The sequence below is a fragment of the Leuciscus leuciscus genome (assembly GCF_965113295.1).
Source record: "Leuciscus leuciscus genome assembly, chromosome: 13".
In the NCBI taxonomy this organism is placed as follows: Eukaryota; Metazoa; Chordata; class Actinopteri; order Cypriniformes; family Leuciscidae; genus Leuciscus; species Leuciscus leuciscus.
Window position 1 is genome coordinate 35087149 of NC_138737.1, and position 25101 is coordinate 35112249.

Here is a 25101-nt window from a genome sequence, read left to right on the forward strand (position 1 = left end):
TCCATACAATGGAAGTCAGTGGTGACCAAAACAGTTTGGTTACCAAAATTCTTCAAAATATATTTTATGTTCCGCAGAGGAAAGAAAGACATTCATGTTTGGAATGAAATGAGGGTGAATACAATTTTCTTTTTTGGATGAATTATGCCTTTAAAATCATAGTTCACCAAGAAATGCAAATTCTGTCATCATTAACATTATGTCGTTCCAAATCATGACTTTCTTTCTTCTGCAAAACACACACTTTTTAAAATTGTAATGTGCTGGTCACTCTTTTCCATGCAATTTCAGTACATTTAAGTGCCCCATTAGGCTATTTTAAACGTTTAGTTTCAGAGGTCTCCTACAATAGGTTTACATGCATCCAAGTTAAAAAAACACAATCATTTTCTCATAATATACACTGTAGCATCACATCTTTTGTCACAGTATCTGAAACGGTTTGACAAGAGAATACATTTTCTCTAGCCCCTCCTTTCCGAGAGCCTACTCTACATTGATTGGTCAGACGTCCTAGTCTGTTGTGATTGGTCGACCACTTATAGTGTGTTTCGGAAACCAATTGCTCATTAACCATATCTGAATTTCAGCTCCGGATCTTCCTCAGCACTTGATACACAGTGATACGAACAGTAACCTCATCCTTTAGAAGTGCATCAAAGTGGATTTGCAATGCAGAAAACAGTGTCTTCTTGACATAAACAACACGAACCAAACTCGAATCGTTATTTTTAGTTGAATCTTTTTAAATAATTAGTTGACCCAGTTCACAAAACAGGTCTGAATGATTTGTTCATGATTCAGACTGCTCCAGTTCTCAAGCTAAATTCACAGACAGAGTGATCCATTGACAGCTTACTGGAGGAAAAGATTATTGGTGAATAACATTTTTGCTCAAGTCATGTCATGGACACTTTTATGGTTCTTTAACATTGTTTTTGAAGACTGAAAACTTCAGTCCCCATTCATTGCAACTGCATGGAAAAGAGCGACACAAAGGCATATTGATTTGGAATGACACGAGAGTGAGTAAATGATGACATATATGGAATTTTTGGGTGAATTATCCCTTTAACACTGAGATTGTTAAACCTAACAGGTGGACCACATTAACTAAACTGTCCGCCAGCCCTAGTCCCCTCTCAGATGATGATGATGTTGCTCTAATAACTGTAGAACTGGAACCAGGTAAGGATTACTTTATTTTGATAAAAGATTGCAAATACAATTTCTTATGTGGAATAATGAGCACCACTGAATCATTTCGTTGGTGCACGGATGGTCCTTCGGATGAGACGTTAAACCGAGGTCCTGACTCTCTGTGGTCATTAAAAATCCCAGGATGTCCTTCGAAAAAGAGTAGGGGTGTAACCCCGGCATCCTGGCCAAATTTGCCCCTTGGCCTCTGTCGATCATGGCCTCCTAATCATCCCCATATACTGTTTGGCTTCATCACTGTCTCCTCTCCACCAGTAAGCTGGTGTGTGGTGGGCGTTCTGGCGCAACATGGCTGCCGTCGCATCATCCAAGTGGATGCTGCACATTGGTGGTGGTTGAGGAGATCCCCCCCTTCTATGTAAAGCGCTTTGAGGTCTCAGAAAAAGCGCTATATAAATGTAACAAATTATTATTATTATTTACTATAAGACCAGGAATGTGACGTAAGGAGGTAAATAGGGTCTATTTTAATTGTCTGTTTATTTTAAAGAGGTCATGACATGCATTTTTTTAATCACTTGAATGTCATGGTTCACTTCTAATATTGATAACGTTTTGCACAAAAAAATTAAATAAAAAAAATCATGACAATCATGACAATCATGACAATCAATCAATCATATATATATATATATATATATATATATATATATATATATATATATATATATATATATATATATATATATAATATGCAGACAAAAACAATTATTTTCAGCCTTTATTCTGACACTGTCTGAAATGATTTGTTTTTAAGGGGCGGCTCTTTTAAGTCAGTAAACGGCCACTTATGATTGGCTAATGTCACTACATAGGAAACAGCATCAACGCCCACTCAATACTGCACGTGAGTTAGTATTTAGAAACATTATCCATAAAAAAACCCTGTAATTTACCCATAAAGCATTAATCATTTACGTTTGGTTTGAGATGCAGCTGCTGTTAGATCCGTAGATCAGTCGGCTGCTTCGTCTGTCAACAAAAGTTTCTTTGTGACTCTCCATTACACTGTTCCTCGTTTACAAAACAAAATGCTCCGAACAAACATACAATCCTCCAATGTAATCTGGGACGCCATTAAATACAGCACTCATTTATTTCCAACACTGGGATCCTTCTGAAGTCTGTACAGAGACGCAAACGAGCTGTTGAATCTGGATGTGTCAAAGCAAACGTTCTTTTACTCTTCCATTTGCCCTGTTGCTGACAGACTCAAGTGTGTTGAGCATGTCAGAAACTCAACTCTCATCTGTATACTGGAGACAGCATCAGTGATTATAATGGGTTTATTTGCTTTTGACGCGTCTAGGGAAATGTCTGCAAATAAGCGACTAAACAGCAGTGGGCGGGGCCTATGATGCGATGATGTGTAACTATTCGTCGATGTCTTGCTCTGGAGGCAGTCATATGCAAATTGCACCGATTCCAATATCAAAACGAGCCGTTTTTGGAGCTTGATGCTTTGTTTGTAATGAGTAAGACGTTTTAAGCTATGAAACTTGCAGGATGTTTTAATGGTACAAAGACCTCTTATATGTCAAAAGATCAAGGCAAATTAGATTTATCATGACATGACCCCTTTTAGATGAAAACCTTGGCGCATTATCTCAAATTAGGATGTCTTGATTTCTGTCCAGGTGTGTATGAGTCTGAGTCGGATGCTGCCCTGCTGTCGCTCTCTGTAGAAGCTCCTCTGTCCGTGTCCTCTGAGGGCAGCGTGGGAGTTGTCAGTGCACACCTTCAGAGGCTCCTGAGACACTGGGTGGCAGAGCCTGTCGTCGACAAACGGAAAGCTATCATAGGTCAGTAACATTTGTGATAATTAGGAACATTTGTGGTTCCCTCGAAAGACGTGATGTGCTTTCACAATACTCACATTAGTTAAGCATCTTTACTAATTTGCTCTCAGGCGCAGACAATGCACTCACAGACTGTTCTGTTCTGTTCTGTACTGTCTGATGTATGGCACGCACAAAACTACCTTGCACTCTGATTGGCTGGTTTATATGGTACTTTCTGAAGTTGTGGTGCACAGGCTGTTATCAGTCTGTCTGAACCCAAAGCAATTAGGGTACAATAAATGCTTCAGATGAAGAACCAGTTGCTTGATTTGCTAATGTTTGTGAGTTTCATGTAAAATATCATATAAGATTTTAATTTGAGACATTTGATAGCATGTAAAAGAGATATCCTTGAGTGCACATCACTTTGTGTGCAGTGCTACAGTACTTCAGATTTACTCACATCACATAAAAACAAACTTTTGTTACTTTGCCCTTGTGAAAAAGAAGTATACTTTAGCAATTAAATGCACTTATTTTTCACAAGAGTGTTACATGGACAGTTCTTCGCCAAAAATAAGCTGCAGTGTGAACCAGACTGTTAGGAATATAATATTCTGTTTCCTGCAACAAGTAATCTCTATACTCTCTCTATATATAGTATGTTTGAATAGTATGCAAATTTCCAGTATGCATAAAATAACTGGATGACTTACTACACTTGTCAAAATGTGCAGTGTGCAACAGAGCATGGGATACTGTATACCGCAGTGTGATGGATGAACCGATAATATCTGCTACATCTCTTCCTTGACTCATTATTTGACCAGACTGCCAAATGTGGAGACATTTTTATAGACTATAATAACTGGACACCGTTTATTGAATTACACATGCACTGCAATGAGGTCATGTGACCACAATGTTTGCATACTAGAGCTTGGACTACTGTGAATAGTGTAGAATAATGCTTATACTGATTTGCTTATTATTTAAAAAATAGTTTGCAATATATAATACATACTGTGCAGTTTTAATGTGGGCTATTAACATTCTGCTTGCTGCATACTGCATAACACTGTATACTGCCTACTCTTTCTTAAAATAGTTGAGACACATTTTTGACACAGTCAAGAACATTTACAGATAAACTTGGAAATAAACATTATATGTTTTTTTAAATTTTTTTTTTATACAAGTTTGTGTAAACGTCCTTTTGGCAGTTTGATGAAATGAAGTGCATTGTGGGATGCGGTACTGATGAAGTGTTCTCTGGTTGTATACTGCGTATATTTAGTACATCATTTAGATATTCTATGCATAACCCACTATGCAAAAAAGAATGTGAGTAGTATGCTGTAGATATCTTACCAGAAGTGTTGTTATTGTTAACTAAAACTGAAATCAGAACTAAAACTATATTGGCAACTAACTGCATTAGGTATTATTTATTTTGACTCATGTATTATGTATTAATTTGCTTGTTTTCTGCTTTGAGTATAAGCAAAGCGCATTGCAAATAAAATGTATTTTTATTATTAATAAAAATGACAAAAGCACACAACAAAATGACTAAAACTTAAGCTAAAATGATAAAATATTAACAAATACTTTAATAGTATATAAATAATACTAAAATAACAATGATTACCAGTATTTACTTTGTAACTAAAGCAGGATTGTCTATTTAAATTTATTTTAAGAATATACCTTTACAAGAACCAGAAGAATTGTTGATTAAAGAATGCTTACACAGGTATAAATGTCTGATAAATGATTATCCAAAAACGAACAAAGAGTACAATAGTGAACTCGTGCAAGTCAGGTTCAGATTTTTCTGCTAAAGTACACACTTTTGTGCATGAGTAAGATAAAAAATGTCCTGGCTGTTTTGCTTCATACTCCCTGTAATTTGTTTCTTATTCTCAAGGTCAGTCTATTCACAGTTTAAACAAAAGAGCTGTGAACTGCATCTCTTACGTGTGTGTCTGCGACATTGCAATTAAGCTTGTGGAGTGTACCAAGAAATTTCAACAAACGCCTATTGTGTATACAGTATGCATATTTATACAGCTTTATGCATGTCAATAAGTTAAATTAGAGCCAGGTTTCTCCCAGTCCACCACTGCTTATTAGGTGAGCAGCCTGAGCTGTGTTGAAACAACGGCTGTATAATTATAGACTTAATACAGTCATGCATAATGTAGCAGGATGCATTTAAAACCCAGCATTAGCTTGTTGTGATAAACATCCTCCCCCGTCCACATCGCACGTCTAATCCTGTCTGCTTTTTCAGGTGTGTATGTTCTGGTTCTGCTGGGCTCGGTGTGTTGCTGTTGTCTCCTGCGGCCGGCCAGTCACGCGCCTGTGCTGTTCCACAGAGACACCAACCTACAGAGACTGCTGGACCTGCGCAGTAACCTGAGCGCTCAGGGGATCTCCTGCCATATGTGCTCAGGTGGGCTTCTAAACAGTTCAGTGCACTCTCGTGGGTCATAGAAAACGATCGCTTGACTCATTTGTGCTGCATTATTTAATTAGACTACAGATTTTCTGCTCATGGCAAGATACATCGAGTAGATGAAGGCAGTGGGCAATGAGCCGAAACTTGAGAAGAGACAATATTTGGGTGTCAGGAAATAGCTTTCATCAATAAGCCATTACATAAGGAATAATATCTGCTTTGCACCAGGGTCTAGTGTCACCCACAAGGGCTTCATTTTTTGTTGTTATGACTGGCTGACTGTACATTATTTATCACACAGGAGACATGAAACTAGACTAGCTTTGGAAGAAATTGTTTTTATAACAATGATCAATTATACTGTTTAGCAAAAATATTCCAGCACAGAATGCCATCAATTGACCAGAATCAAGTATCCTATGTAACAAAAACATTATAATGCTTAAAACAGCAGTTGTTATATATTCAGTCATAAATATATGAAAACGTAAGTTTCTAAGATTCAAAATCTTGAACATGGATTTTGAAATATGTATAATAATGAAATGTTATTTTTTATTCTCCACATAATTTCCCATTCTGTCTCTCTATATCCTGACAAATTAAAGGCAAAAAGGCCCAAAAATATACACTATATGGACAAAAGTATTGGGACCCCTGACCATTACACCAACAGGAACTGTAATGATACTGCATTCTAAATTTATTCATTCATTGATTGGTCTTTCTATGACCTTTTAGGGCCATAGGGCTGAGGCCATCCCAGTTTCTGCAATCTAAATACATAGACAATAGCTCCTTTCACACTGGGTAGTTCTAGGAGCAGTTATAGGAATTAGCCACCAGCGTGGTTCCTAACTGTTCTCCTAGGGCTGTTTTCCTGGTTGCATTTGCACCGCCAGTAGGAACTCTGAGGTGACGTAAGCTGGGCTTGTTGATGTGACTTTTACTTTGACGGCACTTAGAACGGCAGAGCCTGAACACACATCGCTCCCATTCTCCATCTTCATAAGTTTACTCTCTGTTTAACAGTCCTGTCTAATACATTATTAGATAGAACTGTTATACAAAGAAAGTAGACAGAATATGAAAAATATTAGCATTTGCTGTGTGGTTGATGCCCAATGTTGCTAGCTGAGCAGAAGTACATAATCATGTTTAGCTTAGTCCAAAGCTGCGTTGGATTTTCTCCTTAGCGTAAAGGTTGAGAGGTCCATCTATCACTGTTTTCCATGTATGTAGAGTTAGTTCGTGGAGTAAATATATAGGCTATAAACTTTGTGTACATGGCTTTTTATTAAATGGCAATGCTGGTGTTTCGCATGCATTCGGCTGATCAACATACACTTACATCACTGGTAGTTCCTATAGTGCTGGGTTAGACCGTACTCTGAAGCAGGAGCTAATTTAGTTCCCCTAAAAGGAGTTCCAAGAACTAAAATCGTTCCTAATTCCTGCGGTGCGAACACGCCACGGAGTTGGTCCCAGCTTTGAAGTGAAGCCTGGTAACCTATACTTGAAATTTGTCCTCTGCATTTAACCCATCCAAGTTAGTGCACACACATTAGGAGCATTGAGTAGTAAACACACACACTGCAAACCGTGCACACACACACACACACGGAGCAGTGGACAGCCATTCACTCTGGCATGCGGGGAGTGATTGGGGGTTAGGAGCCTTGCTCAAGGGCAACTCAGTCGTTTCTTGCCGATATTGAGAATATAATCCACCACCTTCAGGTTACAAGTCCATTAGGCCACGACTGCTGCTCTGCAGCTATTAGAGCTTCCACTCTTCTCGGAAGGCTTTCCACAAGAAGTTTCTCTGGGAATATTTGCCCATTCATCCAGTAGAGCACTTGTGAGGTCAGGCGCTGATGTTGGATGAGAAGGCCTGGCTCGCAGTTTACGCTCCAGTTCATCCCAAAGGTTTGATGGGGTTGAGTTCAGGACTTTGAGCAGGCCAGTCAAGTTCCTCCACACCAAACTCATCCAACCATGTCTTTATTGACCTTGCTTTGTGCACTGGGGCACAGTCATGCTGGAATCTAAAAAGTTGGAAGCATAAGGGGTCTAGCCCAACCTCTTATAAACAGCTCCATACCATTATCCCTCCTCCACCAAACTTTTTTCATTTGCACAATGCAGTCAGGCAGGAAACATTCTCCTGGCATCTGGTAAACTCCATGAATCAAAGCATGATTTATCACTCCACAGAACACGTTTCCACTTCTCCAGAGTCCAGGCTGCGTGCTTTACATCACTCCATCTTGACGCTTGGCATTGTAATTGGTGATGTTAGGCTTGCATGCAGCTGCTCGACCATGGAAACCCATTCCATGAAGCTCCCGCCGCACAGTTTGTGTGCTGATATTAATGCCAGTGCAAGTTTGGATCTCTTCAGCTATGGAATCAGCAGAGTGTTGGCCACTTTTAAAGGGTTAATTCACCCAAATATGAAAATTATCCCATAATTTACTCACCCTCAAGCCAAGAGTGAACTCTGACCCGAGACATGACGTATTGACGAATGCTCAGAGGATAGAGTAAAACAAAACACGGGTCATGAAATAGAAGTCTAAAAGGATCATTTTTAAAGATAAATGTGGGAGGAGCTTGAGTTTGTTGCTCAGCCCTATTTGTTGAACTGCGAGAGGCGTCGACTCTCACCTAAGCTTACACTAATCCTACATCCTATGTCATGCGTCGGGTCAGAGGTCACTCTTCGACCAGAACTCGACTCTCTTGTGAACTTGCATACGGCCGTCACCAGAAGCTAGGGATTACAGTTTATAAAGTATATAATTATGGATATTTTTCTTACAAAAACCCACGGCTTCGCTTCAGAAGGTCTTTATTAACCCCTGGAGCCGTATTAATTACTTTTATGATGGATGGATGCGCTTTTTGGGCTTCAAAATCTAGGGTACCATTCATTCCCATTATAAAGCTTGGAAGAGCCAGGATATTTTTTAATATAACTCTGATTTCATTTGATAACTCAGGAATGACATTTCACAAACTGACTTATTGCAAAGGAGGCATCCTATCACAATAACACGCTTGAATTCACTGAGCTCTTCAGAACGACCCATTTTTTTCCACGAATGTTTGTAAATGCAGACTACAAGGTTAGGTGCTTGATTTTACACATGTGGCAATGAGTCTCATGAAACACCAGAATTCATTAACCAAGGGGTGTGTCCCAATACTTTTGTCCAAATTGTGTATTTCTAACTTTTTGAATATTTGTAATATTTATTATGTCCAATCAAGGTCTGGGGGTCAGTACATTTTTATTTATTTTTAAAGAAATAAATATATTTTAATTCAGCAAAGATGCATTACATTGATCAAACGTGAATGAAAAGACTTTGAAAATGACAAAAATATATTTCACATAAATGTTGTTCTTTTGAACTTCCTATTCATCAAAAAATCTTCATTGTAAAATCTTCAAAAGCATCATCGTTTCCACAAAAAAATTAAGATGAATAGATAAATTGTAATAATATTTCACTATATTACTGTACTGTATTTTTGATCAAATAAATGCAGCCTTGGTGATAAGAAGAGGCTTAATTTAGAAACCTTACCGACCCCAAACCTTTGAACAGAAGTGTACATGTAGTGTACGTTGCATACTGCTAATGTTGCTCATGTACAATTATGATATCAAATGAGAACCGCATGGTGCTGTGATAAATGCTATGATCAACATAGTTGTGTGATACTGTACACCCAGATTCAACACTAATAATACTAGTAGTAATATTAATAATACTAGTACTAATGCTAATAGTACAATGGTACATGCCTAAAAAATTCCACTGACTAGCTCTATATTTGAGACATAACAAAAAATGAAGCGGTACAGACTGACATGTCTGACCTCTCTGTGTCTCCCAGGTGTTTTTATGGAGCGACCTCATAATCTTCACAGCGCTGCTGATTTCACAAGCTCTACCTCAGGGAACCATCCCACAATTCCCTCAAATCAGTCCAAACCAGCATCCAACAGCACCGCACAGACACTCGCAGGTTTGTTTTTCTGCGCTTCTGGGAGGAACGGGTGGAAAAACACTGACACCTGTTTTATCAAAACTTAATCAGTCTTTGATGCATTCCCTGCTGCAGGAACCAGGTCATACTGTACCAGCGAAAGGTTGTCAAGCTGGTAAACCGGGTTCAGAACATGGGTTAATCTGCTCACCCCACCAGCTTAGTTAAGGGGTTTTACTGGCTCTAACCAGGTTGGCCAAGATAGACAGTGGTTTGCAAAAAATAATTGTGTCCTGCATCCCCTATCCATTATCCAGGTCAAAACACTTCCATCAGATAAAATATGTTATTGTCTTCTTCACTGTGGTTTTACGTCCTGTGCCATGCCAGAGTAGATGTTTAAATGTTGCAGGCCTTATTCTTTTGCAAGTAGTTAATATTTAGTTACAGTCCCCATGTGGTGAAAATCAAGCTTTTAAAGTTGTTTATATGTCTAATTGTTTTTAATATGCTTTAAGACCATCCATGTGCAAATTCTTAAGTCAACACCATTGCTGAGTATTTTCTCTCTGCAGAGACTATATTTTAAAACTGCAGTGAACCAAAGACAGTCTCAAAAACACGGTTTGAAATCGCTGGTGTTTCTGACATCACAAACTACCTTGTATCCAATCAGGTCAACATGTGATCGCCAATGAGTGGATCTCTGAGCCGGTGTGAGTGAGTGGAGGCGGGGCTCATTTGCATATTCATAGAACCACTTATACTAAATGAGGCAAGGGTGTAGAGTTACATTCAAGGGTGTAGAGTTACATTCAAGCTATTTTAAGGCATGAAGATTTATTTATTTTTTTCAAGGAAAAAACATTTAAATATGTAATTTTGGTGATCAAATTTTAAGGGATACAATTAATTGAACTACAGGGGGACTTTAACTGTTGCTTCCAGTTCCCCTGGTGTTCTCAACTGATCAACTATCAGCTATCATACTGCAACTTACCTATAACAAAGTCCCTTTAAAGGAATAGTTCACCCAAAAATGAATATTCTGCCATCATTTACTCACCCACAAGAATTTCTTTCTTCTGCTGATCACAAAAATATACTTTTAAGAATGTAGGGTAAGAGTTGATGGGCCCCATTTGACTTCTATAGTATTTTTTCCCTTATACTGTGGAAGTCAATGGGGCCCATCAACTGTTTGGTTACCCATATTCTTTAAAATATCTTCTTTTGTCTATATTCCCACAATCAATTAACTTAATGTGCTGTCAAAACCGAAGTTTGGATGTTCTCTTAACTGCAATGGATTTCTGAAATCAAAAAAGTCTGTTATTATGCAGTCTTTCCTCCCTGAACAGTGGCTGAGTATCTAATTGAAGATATTTCACTTTGAATCGTCCCCTTACCAGTCGTAAAACATTTTTTGGGAGGGCCATGTCATGGGCTACATATTCATATAAAACATCACCGTTTTTACGAGGCACACACAGCTCTCTCACATTTAACTCTTCTCCCGTGAAATCACAAAATAAAATGCAAACAAATGCACCCCATTGTTGATCTACATCCACTGACATGCTGTTGCAAGTTTTTATTGGTTTATAGAATAATCTATTAAATCCAAATTAATGTTTTGTGTCCATGTCTATTAGTTTTGAGGTCATAAATGCTAGTGCACTCATAAACATTGACAAAATTCTGTTTTAGTAGAAATACAGTATATGCAAAACATAATGGCTAATACCGCCTATAGCACAAAGGGTCAAGGGTTGTCAGTTGAACTGTCAGTTGATACGTTTTTGCAAAAACATTATTTTAGACCTCAAGCACTACCTTTTCAAAGTTTAGGGTTGTTACGATTGTTTTTATGTTTTTGAAAGAAGTCTCTTATAAAATTCTGCAGGTGGTCTCCTGACTGTCTATGTGTTTATGCTGGAGATGAGCTCAGCTGTTCCTCTATATCGCTATTCACTCAGTGCCAGTGTACCTGCACCCTGGCAAGCATCATCAGCCGGGCACGGGGATGTGCCATTCTTTCAGGTCTGTATGGCCCCACACACACACACACACACACACACACACACACACACACACACACACACACACACACACACACACACACACACACACACACACACACACACACACACACACACACAGACAAACACCAGGACTGCGTGCCGTTCAGGAGAGAATTGAGAATGCCTTTAAATTCCAGTTCCCTTTCAGTCGGTCACGTTCAGTGTACTTCTCCGTTCCCTCCTACAGGGAGGGAGTTACAGTACATTCGTAACCGAGACGTTCTGTTCCTGAATATGAGTTAAATTTGAATGAAGACAAATAATGCACAAATGTATTTTGGATGTTTAAATTCATAGACTTTTCTCTCAATGAATGAAGCTAACTTTACTGAAGCTAACGTCTGTCATTTTTTCTATAGTCTTACGTTATAAGACATAAGTTATAATCGTAACGTTACGCCGTCATGCCTGAGTGTTTTGTACCAGACTGCACACATACGTACATTGTGCGAGACGAGAGATGTAGTTCATTGAGCGATTTTCATTGAGCGATAAATTGACAAACATCATATGTGTAATTCAGGGCACAGTTCAGATGGAATAAAAAGATAAGTTGTCTCTCGCCATTGACTACCGTACATATTTTTTTCCGAAATAAGGTCCCATGAGCCGGAAGCGGAGGGGCGGGACTTAGGCTCTCTATTACAGTTCAGTAAATTCCTCTTCCTGTCATTCCAGTTCAACATCCTGTGAGCCGAGGTCAATTAAATTTATATCCAAACGAATGAATTGGGGAAAAAGCTAATTATTTTACATTTAAATTTACACACAGAGGCTTGCATTATTGCCAGTATATTTACTATATTAAGCAAAGAAAAAGAAACAATGGTTTACTCGAGCACAAACGGTTGTGTCGAGAGACAGCTGTGATAAGCCATTTTCTTGAAAACATAATTGTGGTTGGTTGGCAAATGTGTTTTTCACATTGCTTATTACTTCACTACACAGACAAAAACCATTACCGCCTGTTTGCTAATGCCTCAGTGAAAAAAACAAAGCTTTCAATGTACACAATCTATTGCGACGCCTCGGGAATGCCATCAGTCCTGGCGTGTGTTTGCATCACCTCAGCACGCTTCAGTTGCCCTTATAGCCCCATTCCATCTGAGCTGACAAACACTGATCGATGTGTTGTCACGGTAACAGGCCTACAGCAGTCCCCATAGCAACTTCAGCACGCGGATGACCGTGTGTGTGTCTCACGCCTATCACCCCCGCCCTCGCTGGATGCTCACACTGCGGTCATGTGACGGCAGCCGTCGCTGGAGATCAGAGTTTGAGTTCTACGTGGCTTCGGTTGAGCAGCAACACAGCAGGCGAGTGTGAGGTTCACAGATGAGCCGTGACTGATTGAAATCATTTTTATTGCTTCTCAACTGTGCAACATTTAACCCTGTATAGACCTCAGTGCCCCATTTGAACAAATCAAAATGCCTGGAAAAGATCTTGGATTATAATAATCCAGTAATTGATCTCCTGTTTGTGTGTTTTTGACAGGAAGCTGTATTTTGCCCAACACACCAACAGCCCGTACCCCAGTCGTGTGTGTGAGGGCCCTCCGGGGTGTGTGTTCAGCTCTGGGCCCGACGGACCCACTCAGGGCAGCTTTTACGCCCCACTTCCTGCTGGTACATGCATGGTTTTAAATGTATTTGAAGTTGTGCATAATTTAAGGTTGTGGCAGAACATCCCCTTGTGAAAAAGAAGTGCGCTTTCAGGACTCTTTTTCTTAACACACTTATGTATACTTAAAGTGCACTTTGCAATAATGTCAAATTTAAAGTCTTACCTGCAGCTTTTAGTGGGCAGGAGTTATTGACACATTAGCGATAAAGGAACATGGACGAATGAGTAATAAAGAGTGGGACCTGCTTGATGTTACAAAAAGTTATTAAAAGTGCAATATGCCGCAAAAGAGAACTCATATTCAGTATTCGCACACTCACTGACAGGCAGCTTTCTGGGCACAGCTAAACAGTCAAATACTCACAGAAATGTCAAAATCTGAGTATTCTCGTAAACACAGTAGGTTTATGTATTGAGTTAAGGTAAACAGAAGGGAGAATTTGATGTGTATCAATATATAGGGTACATGCATTAGCTCTTAAAGTGACAGTAGCCTAATATACTGATGTTGTCTATGTCCTTAATCAAACAACAAAAGAATAAGAGAAATTCACTCACTGCTCTTGACTTTGAACTTTTGTAGCTTTAATAAATATTAGTGTCTTTTTAATTCATACAGTGAAGACTTAAAGTCCCCCTGTGGTGAAAATCAAGCTTTTAATGTTATTTATATGTCTATGTGGTGTTTTTAATATGCTTTAAGACAAACCATGTGTAAATTCATAAGTCGACAGCATTGCTGAGTATTTTCTCCTTAAAACTGCAGTGAACCAAAGACAGTCTCCAAAACACGGTTTGAAATCGCTGGTGTTTCTGACGTCACAAACTACCTTGTAACCAATTAGGTCAACGTGTGATCGTCAATGAGCGGATCTCTGAGCTGAGTGAGTGAGTGGAGGCGGGGCTCATTTGCATATTCATAGAACCGCTTCTAGACGTAGTGCACCTCAACAGCGTAGGAGAATAACTTGGATGAGAAGAGATTGTTGAATAATGTCATTATTTTGTGGGGTTTTGTACACAAAAAGTATTCTCATCGCTTCATAATATTAAGGTTGAACCACTGTAGTTACATGGACTATTTTATCAATGTGTTTACTACCTTTCTGAGCCTTGAAAGTTGCAATGACGTAGTTGTCAATGGAGGGACAGAAAGCTCTCAGATTTCATTAAAAAGACCTTCATTTGTGTTAAGAAGATGAACGAAGGTCTTACGGGTTTGGAACGATATGAGGGTGAGTAATTAATGACAGAATGTTCATTTTTGGTGAACTATCCCTTTAAGGCCAACTTGAGTGGGTCAGAAAAGCACTAAATTTCAACTAATTACATTTAATAAAAATACATTTGAATTTCATTGTAATTAACTTGCAATTAAGTGTCCGAAAGCGTTACATTCAGTTTGCAATGCATTTAAGTATATATTCTTTTAAAGTATATTATTTCTGCATTAAAAAACTCTTGAATAAGTTTGCTAAAGTGTACTTCTTTTTCACAAGGGTCTACACATGAATGACCTTGTAAGTACAGTAACTTAAAAATATCTACAACTGAGATCTGTTTTATGTGAGCAATGGGTAGTTGATAAATAATTTAAAATGTACTGTGTTTCTTGAAAAAATATTGGGTTCTCAAAAAAAAAGAAAGAAAAAAAAAAGTAGATTCATATGGCTGTGACTGAATCAATATTCCTTTGATATGCCCCAAACTTCTGCAGGAGATGCTGGATACATTTCTTTTATGACAGTTTGAAAGTTTGCTAAGTGTCAGATGCATCTTCTATATGTGATCAGCTCCCACCCAGATGAAGATCTCCAGGACTTCAGGCTTTAACCCCTGCAGAGGAGGAGAGTGTGGGAAACCAGCAGTGCGCCCTCTAGTGGACACCGGAGCCATGGTGTTTGTGGTGTTCGGCATACTGGGGGTCAACCGCACTCAGCGCTCAGACAACCATGTTATTGGAGACCTGGTAAGACAGAATAAAACTATTTACACTATTTACAGTGCAGAAATTAAAAACAATTACTATAATGTAAACTCCATTTGTGAAAATGCTTGAGAATAATCAGAATCAACATCAGAATCATAGTAGCTGCGACCCAGTTTACACACACTTGCTAAATAGTTGGATATCAGGATTAGTTTGTCTGCATGAATCTGTGCATGCTTTGAAACATTTCCCTCAACTCCCATTACTTTGAATACCAATGAATGAAAGGCACCAAAAAACTGCTTCTTATTTTTGATCAATGTCACAAATTTACTCTAGAAGGTGATCTAGAACCTTAACCCTATAAAGCCTACTGTATATCATATTTGATGCACAGATTTCTAAGATGCCTTAATTATGAACCTGATCATAGCTTTGCTGAATAACCTGTTGTACACAATCTACTACCTTCTGTCGTCTGATTGATAGTTTAGACTTTTTTAGAAAGTAAAAGGCATTTTAGTGTAATTGTAAAAATGTCCCACTTTAGCTCGTGGTTCACGTGTCTTTTTGCTGTGAAATCTTTACAGATTTTCCTAAAGTAAATGTAAGAATAACTTTTATATTGTTAGTAATATTTCAAGATGAACAACTTAGGTTTAGTTGTTTATCCATCCATCTTTCTTTTTTTTTTGTTGGAAATATGAATATCAAATATGATACATCAGGCTTTTGAGGAACATTTATTTGTTCATCTCTCAGACATCATTATATTAAATTGCATTATGTTTTAAACCTACAGAGCTTTGATCATAAAACTATATTAATATATAAACATATTATTGGGAGATACAGAGTGATGCATTTTATATAGTTAATAATAATAATTTTTAAGTAGTCTCTTTTATGTTATTATTGATTTACATTACAAACTATCAGAATTTCATCTTCCTTTTTGGCCATATAAATATCAGCAACTGCACCAAATTGAATATTTTACTTAGTTTGCTTGTTTTTTGTTTTTTTTCGAGTTTGAGCTTCATATTCTCAATATATCATACTATATGAGCCATAAAAGCATGATGTATCAATACATAAAATAGGACTTTTATTTCATATGTCAGGATTTACAGTTTTTTTTTAATTTTTTATTATTGTTTTAAATTATTTTCAGGTTTAAATTGAAAAAACCCAGATTTTTAATTAATGTCGTCTCAGTCTGCACATTGTACATTGATTGATTTCCTTTGAAGCTGATTTATGAATAATTAATTGAGTGATTATTGACGTTCTTCTCCCTCAAAGGGTAGTGTGATCTATGATCCAGACTTTGATGTTTTTAATGAGATCGGGCACTTGTGCAAGCTGTGCAAAGCCATCAGTGCCAATGCCAAGCTGGTGAAGCCCGGTGGAGCTCAGTGTTTGCCATCAGGTGAGGGAGAATCATCCACGAGTCCTTCTCATATCAGTCGGTCACAGTTTTACCACGTCCCGTTTCTCTCTTTCAGGAAACAGCCTCACATCCATTCTGCCCTTACTTCACCCGGAGTGTCACTCTCTCCCCGAGCCCAACCTCTTGCCTGGCCAGCTATCCCATGGTGCAGTGGGCATGCAGGGCGGGAGAGTGCACTGGATCTCTATGGCTTTTGAATCAGTGAGTTCCCTACGGCATTTCAATAGTTCACACAAAAATGTCATTTTATGGTGCATTTTCCCCTTTTAGAGAGTGTGACAGCCAGTGTTGGGGAGAGTTATTTTTAAAGGTACAACAAATTACATTACTTTTTTATTGAAAGTAGTGTTATATTACTTTTTTGTTACTTTTTATCACTTGGACTCGCTCGCTCGCTTCCAGGTCTTTGTATTGGTAATGTATTTTAACACAGTAATGTATTCAACATCATAGCCTATATATAACATACACCTTGATTTTCTTTTAAAAACACATTTACAATATTATTATATTCTGACCACTTAGAATATTTCCTGACCACTACAGCTTCGCCATACAAAATATCTCTTAAAATCCCCCTGGGGTAAAATATTTTGAAATGTTGTTTATATGTCTATGTGGTGTTTTTAATATGCTTTAAGACAAACCATGTGCAAAATCATAAGTCAATACAACTGCTGAGTATTTTCTCCTTAAAACTACATTATAACCAATCAGATCAACGTGCCGGTGGGCTTTAGCATATCATTAACAGCGAACTAGCAGGGGAGTCTCGAGAGATGCCAGGTTATCCCAGTATATTGTTTTGTTGATGTGAAAAAATCAGGTAGATTTAGCAATATTGCGGGGTGTATGATGTATATTACGATGTTATGATGAACTATTTCCCTTTCTCCACTGACGTTCTGAGTTATTCAAAGCCTTTCTGATGATTGTTAGAAGGCAGACTGAGATGGCGAACGGGAACATGGTTTGTGTAGCATTAGCAACACAATATTAGCTGTTTGATAACATAGTCAAGCAAAAGGCTAATCATATTAATTACCGTTATGTGTCCGACGTTTTAAAGAAGAGCAATAACATTGTGCAGTGTTTACCTCAGTAGGTTGGCCGAGTGGATCTGTGATCTGGCGTGAGTGAGTGGAGTGGCTAATTAGCATAATCATGTTTCTATACTACTGTAAATGAAGCAAGGGTGTAGAGTTACATTCAAGCTATTTTAAGCATGAATATTTTTTTTTTTTTCAAGGGAAAAACTTTTAAATATGTCATTTTGGTGATCAAAGATGAGTTTTAAGGGATAAAATGATTGACTACAGGGGGACTTTAACATTACGGGTTATATTACCTATACCTACTGTGCAACAATTGAATGTCATACTGTGTTTGGGATTCAAACGAATAGCATATCCATAACATACCATTTATAGACCGAGAGCTGAAGAGTAATATTCAGAGAAAAAAACTTGTTTTTAAGAGGTTTTTAAAGGAGAGAAGAGAGGATGCTTGACGGATGTCTTGAGGAAGAGCATTTCACAACCTGGGAGCCACAACACTGAAAGACCTGGCTCCCATAGTCACCAGACTAAACTTAGGGGTGACTAACAATCCAGAGCATAAGCCTGAAGTAAATCAGATAAATATGTAGGAGCAAGATGCAGGACCAAGGTTATAAAGAGTTTTGTAAGTGAGAATTAGTACCTTGAAGTTTATGCGCAAGAAACCCGAAGCCAGTGAAGCTGACAGAGAATTGGAGTAATGTGCTCATTCTTTCTTGTGTGAGTGATGTGAACTGATAGATTTGGATGGTGACTTGATAATGCCCTCTAAGACAGTTCTCATTGATTCCACTCTTTCATTTAATAATCACATTGGTAAAGTGGTAAAGTTTTTACACCTACGTAATACAGTATCTCTTGTATTCGATCCTCTCTTAGTCAGCAGGATGCTGAAACTGTTGTACATGGCTTTGTCACATCTCAGCTAGATTACTGTAACTCACTTCATATGGCCTTTCAGCTAAAAATATCAAACAATTACAATATGTTCAAAACTCTGCAGCCCTCTGAAAACTCTGCTTGAACTAGCTGATTAGTATTACCTCCGTTTTACCTGAGATAAATTTGAGGTAATTTGCCTCCAGTCAAAGCTTGAGTTCCTTGATGCAAGTTGTTAATGTAGGCGGAGGAAACACTGAGGTGGGAGTTGTGCTAAAATAATGTCATCAGCAGTGAAAGATAAACCCATAGCGTTTGATTATTTGTCCAATTGGTAACATATAAATAGTGAATAGAAGAGGGCCCAAGACAGAACCTTGAGTTAACCTTGATTTGTGCTTCTGGTAACAAATTGTTGCCTCCCTGTCAAACAGGAGGAAAACCAGACAAAGGCTGTGCCAGTAATTCCAATTGCTGATCGAACTGCATTAAGAGCTTCCCTATACTGCTGAATGTGTTCGGTATATGCCAAGGAGTGAACAATAAGGCCAGTTTTCTTATAAAAGCTTTCTAGATGGCAGCCCTTGGTTTTCATTTCCCTAAGCTCAGTGTTGAACTGAGGAGAAGTGCAAGAGGATGGAACATATCTAGATTTTAAGGGAGCATATTGATTTAAAGAAGTAGAAATACTTTCATCATAGACATTAAGAATGTATTCTGCACTGGGAAAACTGAAACAGGCAGAAAGTATTATAATAGTATTATATATCATTTTAGGAAGACGGTAGACCAGTATTATAAGCAGGGGAGAGTGACCCGTGATTTTAAATGGCAAATATTCAAATGATGTCACATCATGAAAAGCAGACGGCTCAATATGAGGACTCTGATGATAGACCACCGCCAGACCCCCGCCTCCAATTCGGGGCTTAGTCAAAATACTGACTAAATACTGACTGTCAAAATATACATTTTAGTCTTAAAACAAAATACAAAATACAAGAGGAGAGCGCAAATTGAGTTCAACAAAGTCATTTAATGTTTGTCAGGCTTCTGTGAGCATCAGCATATCACAGTTATTATCAGAAATTAGGTCTCGGAGAACCAGTTAATGAACGAGTGTTGAGTAGGGCAAAATTCCCACACTGCTGGACACTCTTGTTAAGCACAGAGTCATTTCTGATCTTTTTTAGTGGCCTTAGAGAGGATAAGCGAGCTCCGCGATGTATGTACGTAGAAGAGGACTTCTGTGTGCTTAATCTGTGAGACCAGATAGAGGGAATAGAAGCAGGCGAAGTGCAGTTCTTTTTGATAAATACAATAGAACGTGATAGGCCTACATTCTAGGAAAGCTGGTCATGAGTAGTTTAAAAAGCTTTCTAATTTATGTTGGCACAATGTTTTCTTCTTTTCATCAGTCTTTTTAGTTATTGGCTGTTTTAGATCACGCTTGACTTTCTCCATAGCGTTTTAAAGAGGTACATTCTCAATAGAATTCAAATGGGTCGCAGATTTGATCATCAGAGAAATGGCTCGCGCAAATCTTGGGCGCACTGGTGATTCGTGCTCCACTCATGCAAAACGAAACAATTGGGCTTCAGTCATATTGCGCAGATAATTGGTCCATTCAGTTTGGCTTATAAAAGCTCAGAGGTAGCGCTGTATACAATTCATTAATAACCTGATTCTATGTTTCGGTGCAGGTGGTCAGAGTACTGGCAACATGTGAGAAGTGCTAATATGCAAGAAAAAGTGAGGGTACTTAAAATAAAGAAGTGCCAGGGGCGTGTCCTCTGAGGAGGCAAGGGAGGCAGTGCCTCCTCAAAAAATTAGATGAGAAAATAATCCATATTATAAAAATAAAACAATGCAAATATTACGAAACGTGACATTAAAAAGTGTATAAATCACAGTTTTTTTTCTAAAGTAACACTAAAGAAGCCCATTGAGTTTTATCAGACCATGCACTGGGTTTGGCAGGGGGTAACTGAGATTGAATGGGGGAAAGTCACGTAAGAGAAGGCAATGCCTCAATCGCACTATGATTGGATATGATTGGTTATGATTGGTTTGTGCGATAAATCCTGCCTCTTGTTTTCATGCCCGTTCACAAATCATTCTGAATGAACAACATTATGGCGTTAATGGAAGACTGATTAAAAAGTAAGTAAACAAACCGCTTTGTCACGTCAAAATCAAACTTGAAATGTCCTAAAAACATGACGACTGTTTCTTTTTTTTTGTAAGCAATCAGCTTGGTCATCTTCATGTCAGTGATCAGTTGTTTATCGAGCTTGATGACTGAAAATAAGTTGACTATTAAAAAGAACAGCTGAACATCATTCACTAATACATTTTTTTAAATTGTTACCGCCTTTAGTTATTATTTTGGAATAGATGTAAAAATGCTTAAAAAGCAAAATTGATGAGATTTATACTTAAACGTAAAAATATAAAATAGAATTATATTTAGTTTCTTTTTATTTTATTTTTTAATGTAGGCCTAATGTAATGTTTATTTAAGCTGGAGAATGTGACAACATTAAGTGTAAATGGGACATGAATATTGTCATTTAATAAATAAAAAAACTAAACTAAACAAAAAAACTGTGAGGACTTCGCCTCCTCATTTCAGAACACCCCTGCAACACGTGGTGACAGCATCATTTTCAATACTTGATGTCATACTCCAGGTGATTAAGAATTTTAATGCAACTCTTTCTTCATTTTCATTGTCTCTATGATTCAGACCACCTACAAGGGAAAGTCTTCGTTTCAGACTCACTCTGATTTCCTGCAATGGGAGAGTTTCCTGCAGAAGCAGCTCGCCTCACTTCCAGCGTCGTCTGCCTTGAGACGAGGCTTCCAGACCTGCCAACACTGGAAACAGATCTTCATGGAAATTATAGGCAAGAGAGCAAAAATAGAACATGGCAAAGACAGAAACCAGCTTTGATAAAATTGGCTCTGCTTGAACAAATGAGCAATTTAAGAGTGATTAGTCTGAGGCGCAGACATCATTAACATGAGTGCTCATTAACCTCACTCTCAACAAATGACGATAATGAATCTACATTCAGATTCTCTATTTATATGACGTTTAACATGGGTAGACTCCCTCTCTGAACTCCTCTTTATGCACTTACTGTAGGTGTAGAGAGCGCCCTCTACAGTCTCCTGCTGTCACTTGCCATCTGCGTCGCAGCGGTAGCTGTGTTTACTGCACATCCCCTTCTGCTGCTGCCAATCCTGCTGAGCATTCTGGGTATGTCATACCTTTGCAAACATTCAGTCACTGCACAAAATATTAATATTGATATTATTTTTGTTAGTATATCATTTCAGCCCAAAAATCACAGGAAGAAAATTAAGCCTACATTTTACTAATATTGTAATAGTGTACACATGCTTGTAAAATAACACTGATTACAGTACATGAGAATCATTGAGAATAATGAGAATTACAAAAAAAATGATGCATTACTGCATCTGTGCTTATAATAGCAATTAGTCACAATAAAAAAAAAAAAAAAAATAAAAAAATCTAAAGTGGTCTATAAATTGATTCATAATTTTTTTGATAGATCATCATTGTCCCCTTGAAATAGTATACCACCATTTTTTATGGCAAACTACTTTTCATTGAGGATACTTAAATGCTGCGTCTCCTTTTGGAGTCATCAAATGCCTTTTTCTTTAATTCTGTTGAATTTAATTGACTCATGTAATATGTACTGATGGTGGAAATCATTGCCTTTGAAATGTGCAGCTCTATTCCCATCTCATTTATATGTTAATACAATATGCCAGACATGAACATAATTTAACTTCCTTTCAACCAGAAATATTATCAGTAGTGATTACTCAGTCTGAACGAATATACAAATTATGTGAAATGAAAAGAGACTCTGAAAATCATCCCACTTTTATGTCCAGCTAAACAAGGAAATAGATTTAAAAAATGTGCAATGATGCTTGAATTCAAGTAGAGGAAGGAATAAAAACAGTGAAAAGGACAAAAACAGAACCAGAGTGTTTATGAGCTGTTTAAAGAAGACCTATTATGCTTTTTATTTTTAGTTTGTAATGTTCTTGTTTGAGCATGAAAAAGTTCTGCAAAGATACAAAGCACAGTATCACTTCAAAGGGAGTTCTTCTTTATATTAGTGTCAGTGTCACTGTTTCTGAACTCCCTTGAACTCCTCCATAGTAGTCTTGAGTTTTCTTCCGGGAACAAACTCCTCACAATATTTGTTATTTAAGTAATTCCCACCCAAGGCAAACCTCTTTTTTAGTTATTTAGTGTGTTAAAACTCACGGTTATATGGCGTGGCGTGACATTTCTGTAACACGCTTGAAGCAGTTGACAAATCCCAACTCGCTGGTGCAGCTGACCAATCAGAGCACATTGTGCTTTCCAGAAGGAGGGGCTTCATAGAGACCGGAACTAACTGTCGAGAATGACGTCACGTGCAGGTGGAGGAGTAATAACTTCTGCTAAGTGCTGATCTCCAAGAATCTACTGTAATGAAGCCCCTTTGGGCGATCGGATCACAAGTGTACCAAGCTAAATATAGGTGTAAACAGGATCTAAAATGTTTTGAGCCTGTCCACTTTCGACCACTTCGGCCTTGTTTACACCTGGTATTAAGATGTGTTTTGGTCGATCGGATCACAAGTAGATGAAGGAGACACATTCCCGTTACACCTGGTGTTTTAATCCATCTCTTCTGTCCACTTTCATCTACTTCTGTCCTGATTTCTTCGAGGGGAGGGTCTATGGGTGGGTAAATGTATCAGATCTTTTGATCAAATGGACAAAATAAGCTCACACAATTTACATAATGAACGACAGAAAAGAGACAGTCAGAGACGACAGAAAAACACACAAACTTTAGTTTCTGCTCTGACAGCTGCAAGATCAGCCGAACGCTGTGAGTGTGTGTTAGAAATCAGGATTGTTGAGAGAACATTGTGCTTGGTATGTTTTTCATCTTTAAACCAAACTTGGGTCTCCAGCCGACAAAGTTTAAATCCCGACTGGCTAGCGTGCTTCCCATAATTGTAACGTATTTTGTGGCTGTTCGAACACATTTGACCACATGAGTGTTTACAGTACGAAAACAATCCGGTCGAATGCGTTTTCGACTACCTCTGGAAGCGGTCAGAAGTGGACATTTGAGCGTTCAAAATGTTTTAGACCCCGTTTACACCTGTATTTAGCATCGTCCATTTGTGATCTGATCACCCAAAACGCGTCTTAATACCAGGTGTAAACAGTCATGCTTTTCCATGTCATTTAGCTTTATTTAATGTTTGATTAATCGTGGGTTCCTTTATACATCATACTCCGGAGTTTGCTAATGTTCATAGAACTATGGTTCGAAAAACGTCAAATCATTGAACTATATTGGTAACTTGCGACCATAGTTGGTCTTGAAACTTGAACTTGAAAAACAAGTTGGTTTTTTGAACATCCAAGCATGAAAACCCATTCTAGTTATGCCCCAAAACAAAATCAAGACTTATAATGGACATAATAGGTCCTCTTTAAAATAAGTCTTAAATCTTGAAATGACTTCATAACGTGTGTGTTGGCACTGGCAGGTATGGTGTGTCTGGTGGTGGCGGTGATGTATTGGCTCGGGTGGGAGATGGGTGCGGTTGAAGCCATCTCTCTCTCCATATTGGTGGGCTCTTCGGTGGACTATTGCTTGCATCTAGTGGAAGGCTATCTACTGGCGGGGGACCCTGAAACTTCAGGACTGGCCAATCACAGTTCGGTATGATTTACAATTATCCATTACTCAACAAATGTGTCAAAATACATCTCCTGTGATGGTGAAATTGAACTGTTTTCATGATATATTCACATACCTGACCGTTTCATTGGTAGTGATCTGGGCACGTAACACCAAAGCTTAGTTGGGTCCCGGTTTGGGACATCACTTGAACAGTTAAGACGCTGGGATTTCCTCCCACCATTGTGCCCTAGAGCAAGGCACTGAACCCTGGCACGCTTCAGGGGAGTCATTTATATTGGTGTAGGATAAGCTATCCTGGATGATACAGTTCATGTTCGCAGTCGTATACATCAGGTGCCATTTTATATGGCATTATACATAATAGCATAACAACTTACATAACAACTACATACATAACTTAATGAAGCCCTGTATAAATAATGGATTATTGTTGATTATTGATATTATAACACAGTAATAATGCATTTATAATCATTAGATTCATAGCTAACTTTAGGTGTGTTCGCGCCATGATTACTATTTGACTACCTGGATGTTTTACTCACATCTCTCACATCTGTTTTACTCGAGACAAAAAACTGTGGCTAAAACTAAAAACTGCTTGCAACTGCTTATTTTACAACACGTGCACTTTCAATGTATTTACTGAGTACTGTAAGGTAACTACATGGGTTAAGTTCAGGGTTAGTACCTAGTTAATACCCAGTTAGTGTCATTACTACAATAGTATGTTCATGCGAAACAGGACTGTAAAACAAAGTGCTTCCTAAAAACTGTGTAAACACAAACACTGATCCATTCTGACTGCAGTGTTATGGAGAAAGCCTGCTGTTACTGAGAA

General features: G+C 38.2%; 1 protein-coding gene across 1 annotated transcript in view; it reads left to right on the forward strand.

Moving 5' to 3' along the window:
- The window catches only part of disp3 (dispatched RND transporter family member 3), a 73631-nt gene that overhangs the window by 44995 nt on the left and 3535 nt on the right, over positions 1-25101 (forward strand). Inside the window, exons 8-20 of the mRNA XM_082188676.1 lie at positions 1100-1188; positions 2856-3020; positions 5296-5457; positions 9373-9504; positions 11372-11508; positions 12696-12869; positions 13051-13177; positions 14969-15144; positions 16411-16537; positions 16614-16759; positions 21245-21404; positions 21647-21760; positions 24103-24278. Of these exons, the coding sequence (XP_082044802.1) occupies positions 1100-1188; positions 2856-3020; positions 5296-5457; positions 9373-9504; positions 11372-11508; positions 12696-12869; positions 13051-13177; positions 14969-15144; positions 16411-16537; positions 16614-16759; positions 21245-21404; positions 21647-21760; positions 24103-24278 (1885 nt within the window). The remainder of the gene's footprint in view (positions 1-1099; positions 1189-2855; positions 3021-5295; positions 5458-9372; positions 9505-11371; positions 11509-12695; positions 12870-13050; positions 13178-14968; positions 15145-16410; positions 16538-16613; positions 16760-21244; positions 21405-21646; positions 21761-24102; positions 24279-25101) is intronic.